We start from the raw sequence: 9,771 nt of genomic DNA, 5'->3' as shown, positions 1-9,771 counted from the left end.
CAGCTGTGAAAAAACCTTGTCACTATTATGAAAGCCCCTGAAAGTCTCTACTCTGCTGTTTTCAAAATAAGGGAGAAGAGAAAGAGCTAGGACAAAAAAAAAATACATAAATGAAGGGGTTTGTTAATTTAGGCTCATAAAAATCAGAAGCGAAGATTGTGTAAGGAGGGTAGATACTAATTAATTTGAAATTTTCAAAACAAATCTTCTGAAGCAGTTAGCTATTTAAATACTTTAAAGAGTCCTGACCTTTTTGTGTTTTTCTTTCTGGCTACAAACACTTGGGTGAATTTTCCCATGTCCTTCTCCTACCTGGATTTCTTCTGCCTCATCCCTCTTTCATTTTTTTTTTTATGTTTTATTTATTTATTCATGAGAGTCAGAGAGAGAGAGAGGCAGAGGCAGAGGAAGAAGCAGGCTCCCCGCCTAGCAGGGAGCCCGATGTGGGACTCGATCCCAGGACCCTGGGATCATGACCTGAGCCGAAGGCAGACGCTTAACCATCTGAGCCACCCAGGCACCCCTGCCTCGTCCCTCTTTCAAAATCATCCTTCAGGAAACCTCCTCTGATTAATCTCATTTAAGCAAACAAACAAGGCATGTAATATATTAATAGAAACTTCTTGAGATTATTACCAGGATTTTCACATCATATGTGGGTACACTGAATTGAATCAAAGTTAAGCCTCAAAAGCAGGAGTTTTTTTACATATTGTAACATAATCATTACCCAATACTCAACACCCGATACTTAATACTCAATAAATGTTTTTTGAAATAAACACCTTTTTTATTGTTGTTCTTCCTCAAGAAACTAGTATATATATATATATTTCTTTACACAAGGCCTATCAATAAGAGATTGGTTAAAGAAAAAAAAAAAAAAAGCAAAGCAAAACAAGTTGAGAGAATCCAGGCCTTTTCAGTCTTAGTCATATTTTTGAAAATGGTGATTTGATTTCACCATCTCAATTCATCAGAGCCTGTCTATATGTTACAATGGTCTGTATTTCCTATTGCTACGTGGATGAAAATGAATCCATATAAACCATACCAACACCATTATGTATAACTGGTGGTAAAACTTTATTATTCAAGTTTAGATGTAACAGACATCTTTGCTGCCTGAAGATTGTTTGCATAAGAAATACACCAAGAACATGTTTGTGAGTAGAAATGAACATGCACTATGAAAACAAAATTAAATAAAACAAAAAAAATATTCCATGTGTTGTAAGAACAGAACTATTATAGCCAACATTCTAATATTCAAATCAGGACTACAAATTGAATATTTTCTTAGCAACATGAAATCATTCCATATGAAAGACATTTTCTGCTGGTGAATATTGCTGTAAGTTAATTTTACATTGGCATTTTGAGATGTTTCCCAACCCCATCCCACCCCCCAATTATCCACGTTGTCAAATAGCCCACCCTAAGAAATTTGGCATTTCTTATTGTGATATTTGCCTTGTTGGTAGCCATTAAGAAACTATCGTTTTATCAGCCTTGTAATAGTTTTGCCTCTTCATAGTCAACACTATAGGCGGTCTAGTATGATATTTACAGCTCATCTTTAACAAAAATGACCCCAACCTTTCCTGGCCCTTGGGAACTGAGAGTTTAAATAAGCCCCTTGGCCATATAATAATACTTGGCACTCCCATGGTGCCTTTCAACCAAGGATCTCAAAGTGCTTTACAAAACAAGTACTACATTACCATTATTATTATTATTAATATTAATATTATTATTATTAATATATTTTTTCCATTTTACAGGTGAGGAACCTGAGGAACGAAAAGAAAAAGTGATTTACTGCAGGTCATAAAATGAAAAACAACCAGGGGTAGAATCAGGATCCAGTTTTGGGACTTATGGGTCTTGAAGGACCATCTTCTCTGATGAAGGCTAAACGTTACTTCCACGTAAAGTTACTCTTGCTTTTCTCTGGTGTAGGACGGAGTGAGGCTTACAGCTCTACCTTTCCTTTCAAGAGAACAACACATGAGCATACATTATCCGGTTTCCATGTGTGGATCAATGTTGAATTTCACATTTTCTTCATCCCTGACTTCACACACTTCTGCCCTAGCATCTTCCAGAGGTCCTAATTACTGCAAATAGTTGTGGACAATTTCTAAACAATTGTACCGCTATCAGGAATGTGTGAATCAGCTGTCTATGAAACAGTGATGGAAAACCAAAAGGAAGTGTTCTCCAAAGAAGCCATCCCGCTGTCCTTGGCTGGGTCTTTCTTTGGGGAAAAAAAACACAGACCCTCAAAGTCCCAATGCATGTCTTTCTATCCTCTTCTCATTTACGGCTGCCTACTGATAGAATTCCACCTAATAGTACCTACCTTTGGTTAGCATATTTAGTTTCATATTCTGGTTGAATTTCAAATCCACCATTTTCTCCTGTGATCTAGGGACGACCAGCAAGCTCTCACCTACTTGCTTACCAAAGATGCCTTGCATTTTTTTTTCTTTTTTTTGCCATGACCCTCAACCCAAAGATTGTGACCTCATGTAAACTTTGGGCAAAAGGCTGGCATACAGCACAGGAGCTGACCACCAGCTTCTTTCCTCCATGCTTCTACCACTGGATCACAGATATCCCCACTCTGGAATTACGTTAATGTTCACTAACTAAACAGGCAGGCAGTTCAGAGGTCTCAGGACGGGTCACCTTGTGATGTTTTGCAGCCACAGAGCAGAAGGCTAGTAAGTAGTTTAATAGCAGGATTGGTACTCTTCAATTTATTAAGAAAAATGTATATCCTCAGGCATTTAAAAATATATATACATTTAATATTTTTGGAGCTGTATTTGCATTGGATCATAATAGATTATGTGCACATGTGCAATCATAAACGTAATGTGCTACCAGAGGCTTCAACAAAGAGCTGTTAAAGATGATCACTTTTTTTTTTCTTCTTCTCATTAATATTACCTTAGAAAAGAATCCCCATGCTTGTTTTCTAAAATCTACCTTTACTAAAAGAGAACAGTTTAGAACAAAACATCACTATCTTAAAAGTTGATTTTTTAAAAGAACATCTCAATATGTCATGTAGAAAGAATGGGCACACTCTTTTCCTTCTGAACTACAGAGTTAACATGTTAAGGTTTAGAGCTCCATCCTTTTCTCATTCACTCAGAGTCCTGTAGTGTCGCTCAATCCACATCCTTCCAAGGTGGGCTGGCTCTTTATGATTTTTTATCCCAAACAACAGTATGATTTTATGGGTGAGAGAGGGAGAAAGAAAGAATAAGAAAAGGCAGAATGAATGCATGAGCTGGTCCTGACCTAAAGTTTGACTCAAAGCTTGATTCAGAATAGAGACAAGTAATTTCAAAAGACTTACAGTTTTTCAATGGTATATAATTTTAGCTGGCATATAATTTTCATCATAGGGGAAGGCTTTTCCAAGAGGGGAAATTCCTAAATCATCTTGAAAGTCCTTAAAAAAAAGGATAAGTACCTAAATAGCTCATTTAAAATCACAATTTAAGGCAAAATCATTTGGAAACCTTAAAACCAAATAAAATAACAACCATTTTTATAATATATTTTGAGAGCTGGAACAAAGGCTTTTGTAGGTCAAAAAGTAAGGGGTATTTTAGTGTTACAATAAGTTTTCATCTTTTAAGAAAAGCCCAACCTCTTCTCCATCAAAACATGTATAACAATGAAAACAAAAATGAAAATAAAATAATCAATAATAAAGGAATATGGAATAAGATCTATCATGTCAATGCTACCCAAGAATATTCTACTGAAAGTAGACTGACCATAAATATTCCAAGAATAGTGATATGTATTTTCCAATGCTAATCGTTACTACTACATCTGTCTGAGAAAACAAAAATCAGATAAAAAAAAAAAAAAAAGAAAAAAGAAAAAGGAATACATGCCAAAAAGGAACAACCTATTTGTGTCTGACACACTAGAGAAATTATTTATGGAGTAGTTTTGCCTAAAAAGTCATACCTGTAATATTGCCCAAGTTAACCAAACTTCTGGCATTTTGCTGATTTGAGCAGTTCATGTATAATGTTGCTTAAGGATTGCCACACTGCACTTCGTTACTAGTCTTTTTACTAAGAAAATGAAATATTGTTTTGTTGTTTGGGACATCTCCTCTCTTTCTGAGATCTTTAACAGCCACCTCTCAAGTCTGCCTGTACATTCTGAGATGCATTCATCGAAATTCCTAAGAAAGATAAATCAGCATCACATAATTTGCATGTCAGAACGCCTCACACCACTTCTTTATTTCAGTTTATGTGAATAGAAGAGCTAGACAGGTGAGATCAGATAGGGCCCTTTCAAAATGAAACTGAAGCTGAAGGCTTAGTCCTGATTTCTTTTTTCTCTCTTTCTCTCCTTTTTTTTTGTTTTTGTTTTTTTGTTTGTTTTTTGTTTTTGTTTTTTACATGAAAACAAAAATGCAAGAATGGAAATGACAACACATCAGAAAGACATTTTTAACTTCATTCACTACGACAGTCACAAACTGCTTGAACTCTACCTGCCATCCAACTTTAAGGAACAAAGACCTGGCACTGGGAAAAAGAAACAAAACCCAAACACAACAAAACAATACAAAGCAACTGGGAATTCGGTAAAACTGAGTGCAAACACGGCTACAGAACGCAATAAAAACACCAGTGCTGCGGGGGCCGGCAGCGCTTATCAAAATAATTTCTGAAATGTTTCATCCGAAACATAGACAAAGCAATAAAAAGAGGATATATGTTTATCATTTTAAGCATAACAATGTGTTAAGAGCTTAAAAATTAAAAAAAAAAAAAAAAGAAGTACTTGGAATGAATAGTGCTACCCTTTTTTTTTCCTAAGTAGGCATAAAAATATTTTCATTTCCTTCTTGTTTTCCATACCATTATATCAAGAACTTCCATTTGTTTCATGTTACCGTTTACAACTTTAATGCACACACACACACACAAAAAAGGTATCTACCGCAATAGAAATAGTTGCTTCATTACCTTGTTTGCTACATTTGCAAATGTAAACAGCTAGGCAGAGCCAGAACTGACTCTAATGCATGATGGAATATCTTTGTTGCATACGTACACTGTAGAAAATAATTATTCAATATGTCAGGCACCATTATTTGAAATGTAATACATTAATATTTACTAGAAAAATAAGTTTTTTTTTTCCTATTTGTTCTCCCAACTTCTTTAATGAAATAAGTTAATCTGACAGTGCATCCAGTAGCTTGTAATATCTTCTACATCTCCGTGGCAAAAAATAAACTACTGGTTGGGACAATATAATGCAAATTATTAAAGTCAGTCCTTGTACATACATCCTTGTAGCAAGCATTGAGGCTCGACTAACAGCACCTTTAACCAATTACTTAATGTTCAGTTATGTAGCCCTATTTCCCTGAGCAGTTATGCTGAGGAGCTTTCCCTTCATGGATAGTTTTACAAAGCCTTAAGTATTAAAAGTACTATGAAGATACACTTCTAAGAATCCTATTTAATGCTACTTAACTAAACCTGTATAAATCTAATGAAGGGAGTGACTGGTACATATACCAACTGTCAGTCTGTGATAACGTAACCTTAGACGCTGCCTGGCCACAAAGTTTGGAACTTCTACTTAACCAAAAGAAAATAAATAATACAGCAGGTTACCTTGTGGAGAAATACCATGTATTCTAAACAAATTCAGCCCATGGTCTGAACTTTTGTATCCATCTAATCTTTTTGAACTGGGGGGGGGGATCCCTTTAGTTATAACGTGCCAAGTGAGATTGGTGACCAAGAGGAGGCTTAAAATACAAATCCAAACCGCTCTATCACATACGAGAAAGAAACATCTGGCTAAAAAACAAAAAAACAAAAAAACGACTACGTAAGCACTGAGGACACTTTTTTGTTTTTTTTTTTTTTTAAATGCATCTATATTTGGACAAAATGAACCTAAATTGCAAACAAAAGGACTACTTTTGAAAGGAGTATCTGAACATCTAAAGGACAAAAATATCAGAGAGGGTGTGCATGTGTATGTACAGGCAGGGCCGGCCAAAATCACCACGCCCCTGGCTGTCACTTTCCTTGCTGCTCTCTCCCCAAGCCTAACCACAGCTCGCATTTCTAGGTCTGGGAAACATGGTCAATGAGAGGAGACTGCTGTAAGAAGCGCCATTTTCCCTTCACTGCCCTGGAGATTCGATTTCTCCTCATCTGCCTAGGATTTCGTGATACTTCTAAATTTAGGCAACAACTTCTGGGTTTATGAACAAATGGACCAATGGCCAGCCCAATACTGCGTTAGTATCATAATATGTAAACCCTTTCAAATTCTAGATAGCTTTGATCTCTTTCTTTACAAACAGAATAATGAGAGTCTGGTGATACTTCTTATGGACCGTTTCCACCGTACACATTCGCCAAGATGGTTTTTTGACTTAACTAGGTTCTAAAACATGACTATTTACCATCTTCCATTTTTTTTTTTTTTCTTCTCACTGACCATTTGTCTCACTTTTTAATCTTGGTAACCTACTCATCAAAAGAAAGAATAAAAGAAGGGAATTTCATGTTGGATAAGGCAGGCTCTATGAAGTATTTTTTTAATAGGTCTTCATAAGACATTACAAGCTATTGAATTCCCATCAAGAAAACCTATTTCTATTTAATTGTGCTAAGTGCTAAGGTTTTACTCTTTAGGTTTTCCATTTTTTTCCGCTTGTGCATTGTTCCTATGCAGGCCCCTCTGGATATGAGTTGTGAAGTCATATTTGTCCGTGCAAAGATGCTGACATATGCTGCACTGGAAAGGTCCACTGTCACCATGGCAACTCATATGCAAAGCATACATCACTTCATCCAGAAAGACAATGCCACAGTGCACACATTTTGTTGAAAGTTCATCTTGAGTACTTCTATCAACTTTCTCTGTTTTTACTACATTCAAGGGACCTTCACTTTTTACATTTGGTGGTGCCTTCGTTTTCTCCTTGGAGGCACCATTTGCAGTTGGCCCAGGTCTGGAATGCTTGATCGCCAAATCTAGAGGAATGTCATTGTCTGATCCAACAGCTGAAAAATGAGGAGGCAGATTGAAGGTGGGATAAGGCACATAGTTTTGGCAAGGATTTGGTAGGCCAGGCACGTGACTCAAGTAGTGCGGATTCCCAGGGACGGAGAGCTTATATTTACTCCAGAACCGCAACCAATCAGCTTCACTCTGGAAGTCATTATGTACAAAGGGAAGTCCGAAAAGGGGGTACTGGTACTTTTCAATAGGGCTGCCTGGTGGTGAATAGTTCGGGTGTTTCACAGGTCTCATGTACTTTTCTATGGGACTGCCTCTCTCAGAACTTCCTTTCCCTTCTGACACGGATGAACTGTTTCCTGGGTCTCCAGTACTTTCCTGAGGACTTTTTATCTGAATGTGCAAAGGTTGCATCCTTTTGTGAATATCCAGAGTTTGGCTGACCAGGACCGGCTGCTGAGCAGAATGGCTTTTAGTCAATGAACCCTGGGCTTCGTATTTACTCAGGCTGGGGAGCGGAATTTCTCTCTGGTGACCTTCAGTTAAATGATCTTCTGACCTCCTCTCCAAGGGGCTTCCGTTGACCTGCTCCTCGCTGCCGCCCCTCTGCTGTTTGTTGAGCTGCTCAGCTTGCAGCGCCTCTGGGTTAAGGCGCTTTCTGGTCCTTCTCCTAATAATCTGCTCACCGTTGTTTTGTTTAATGATGTTTAAAGGCCTGGGAGTCTGCAGAGAACACACACGCACGGTACATAAAAGGGACACGTGAGAAAATACGTTAAAATGCATTAATGATTCCTCACAAATATGAACCACGTTTAAGTTCAAAGCAAGGGTGGATGCTATGTTATAGGTTTACTAAATCTCCTCCTCTTGCCCTAAGCAGGATCGGAGGCAGTCACCAAAGCACACTATTTTAGTCTAATTAAATCGTGTCCGACTTTGCAGGGAGGACTGAAAACTTTAATCTACTTAAAAACAGCTTTCTCAAACTCAATAGATTTTGGAACTGCATCATTTAGTGATAAAACTGTGTAGCAAGTTCCTTGAAGAAACGTGATTTTTCTGCAGTATTTCTCAACTTCTGGGTCACGCACTAGGATGACAATACAGGAACACGGGAGCTAGGCTTTCATGACAAGTGTGGTAAAATTATACATTGCTGCAGACTGAACTGGGTCCCCTCATTCATATGTGGAAGCTCTACCCCACAGTGTGCCTGGATCTGGAGATCCGGTCTTTAGGAGGCAAATAAAGTTAGATGAGGACATAGAGAGAAGGAGGCATTCTCCAAGCCAGGAAGGGAGCTCTCCAACCAGAACCTGGCCACGCTGGTACTCTGACCTCGGACCTCCAGCCTTGAGAACTGTGTGAAAATCTGTTCCGTAGTTTAAACCCCCTAGGTCTACGGTATTTTGTTATGGTAGCCTGAGCGGATGAATACGTGCATTCTTCTAAATAACTGAAAATGTGAATATAAAGTATTAAATATCAGAGCATAAATAATCAAAGACAAATGAGCAGAATCATGAGGAAAGATATCGGGTAATCAAAGCCGTTATCAGTGGGAGACTTTTTTTTTTTTCACCTCTCATTTTTATTTCTCCTTGTTTAATAGGATTTTATATATCACTATGGAAAATTTTACTTGTTAACAGGTAAAGCATTTGTTTTCTGTTGAAAATCTAAATTCTTTTGTAGCTTTGGTCCAAATACCTGATACATCATTCTACTCTGTACTTAGAATGCTGACTTTCACTCAGCTTGTTTTTTATTCAGCTTAAGCGTGGTATGATTGGTAGTTATGTACATGTTCAACAGGCGTTTATATTACAGGACTAAAACCCATAGATAACACTATGCCAAAAACTTTACTTGCAATGAGAGCTCTAACTTTGATTTATAAAATAAAAAGAATAAGTTTAATAATTAATGCATATTTATAGGTTAAAATTTAGGAAACTCTTTAAGTGGGCTAAAACCGGATTTTTCTAAAAGATTACTGAAATCTTCAAGCAAATAATTTCTACATAGAATGTAAATATATATATATGTATTATGTAATTTGTGAATTATTCCTAGAAAGAATGCGCCTTAATGCAAGAGAGACCTTTTATATCTTAAACAAAATATAAATATAAATCCTTTTTGGAATATTTCTATTGTCACAGAGGCATTTTGAAGGCAAGAAAGATAACACACTTGTCACTGACAATTCAATTATTGGTTTCAGAATGAAAATGCCACATCCCTTGGATATGCCATATTCATTTATTTTGTTCAGAATGTTCAGGTTTATAAAGAGCTCGTATTTGTATTATGAGAATATGCAGTATTTAGTATCTATCTATAAGGAAACTGGAAATTTGCATTAATACTCTTTTAAAACTTTTATAACTTTTGTGACAGTCTTTGACATGAGATGTGAGCACAACCTTTATGTATTTAAATTTACGACGTAAAGAAACTCAAAACTGAATACATCTTGCCTCTGGAGAGATGAATATTAAAATAATTGTAAAAAAAAGAGTTTACTTTATATCATAGTTGTTAAATTATCATAAGCTGGAAGAGCAGTAGTTTAATTAATTCTTGGCCTATGATTGGCCAGAGTTCAATTAAAACCATTAATGTCAGTACTCATTAAATGAAAGCTTATTGCTGTGCTAAAATGGTGAAGGTGAAGCAAAAGGAAGGTGATGTGGTGGTGGTGGGGGGGGAGAATCTGTT

General features: G+C 36.8%; 1 protein-coding gene across 9 annotated transcripts in view; it reads right to left on the bottom strand.

Moving 5' to 3' along the window:
* Positions 1–1,062: 1,062 nt before the first annotated feature.
* The window catches only part of TRPS1 (transcriptional repressor GATA binding 1), a 255,464-nt gene continuing 246,755 nt past the window's right edge, over positions 1,063–9,771 (bottom strand). For 6 of the 9 annotated variants that reach the window (XM_036120295.2, XM_078072077.1, XM_036120300.2 and 3 more), the window contains one exon: positions 1,063–7,767. In XM_036120295.2, the coding sequence (XP_035976188.2) occupies positions 6,706–7,767 (1,062 nt within the window). In that variant the 3' untranslated portion in view covers positions 1,063–6,705. The remainder of the gene's footprint in view (positions 7,768–9,771) is intronic. The other 3 variants (XR_013447732.1, XR_013447731.1, XR_013447733.1) reach the window with 3 other exon arrangements.

Source organism: Halichoerus grypus, chromosome 5 (genome assembly GCF_964656455.1).
Source record: "Halichoerus grypus chromosome 5, mHalGry1.hap1.1, whole genome shotgun sequence".
In the NCBI taxonomy this organism is placed as follows: domain Eukaryota; kingdom Metazoa; phylum Chordata; class Mammalia; order Carnivora; family Phocidae; genus Halichoerus; species Halichoerus grypus.
Note: the sequence above shows the minus strand (reverse complement) of the source record. Positions and strands in the feature narration are given on the sequence as shown.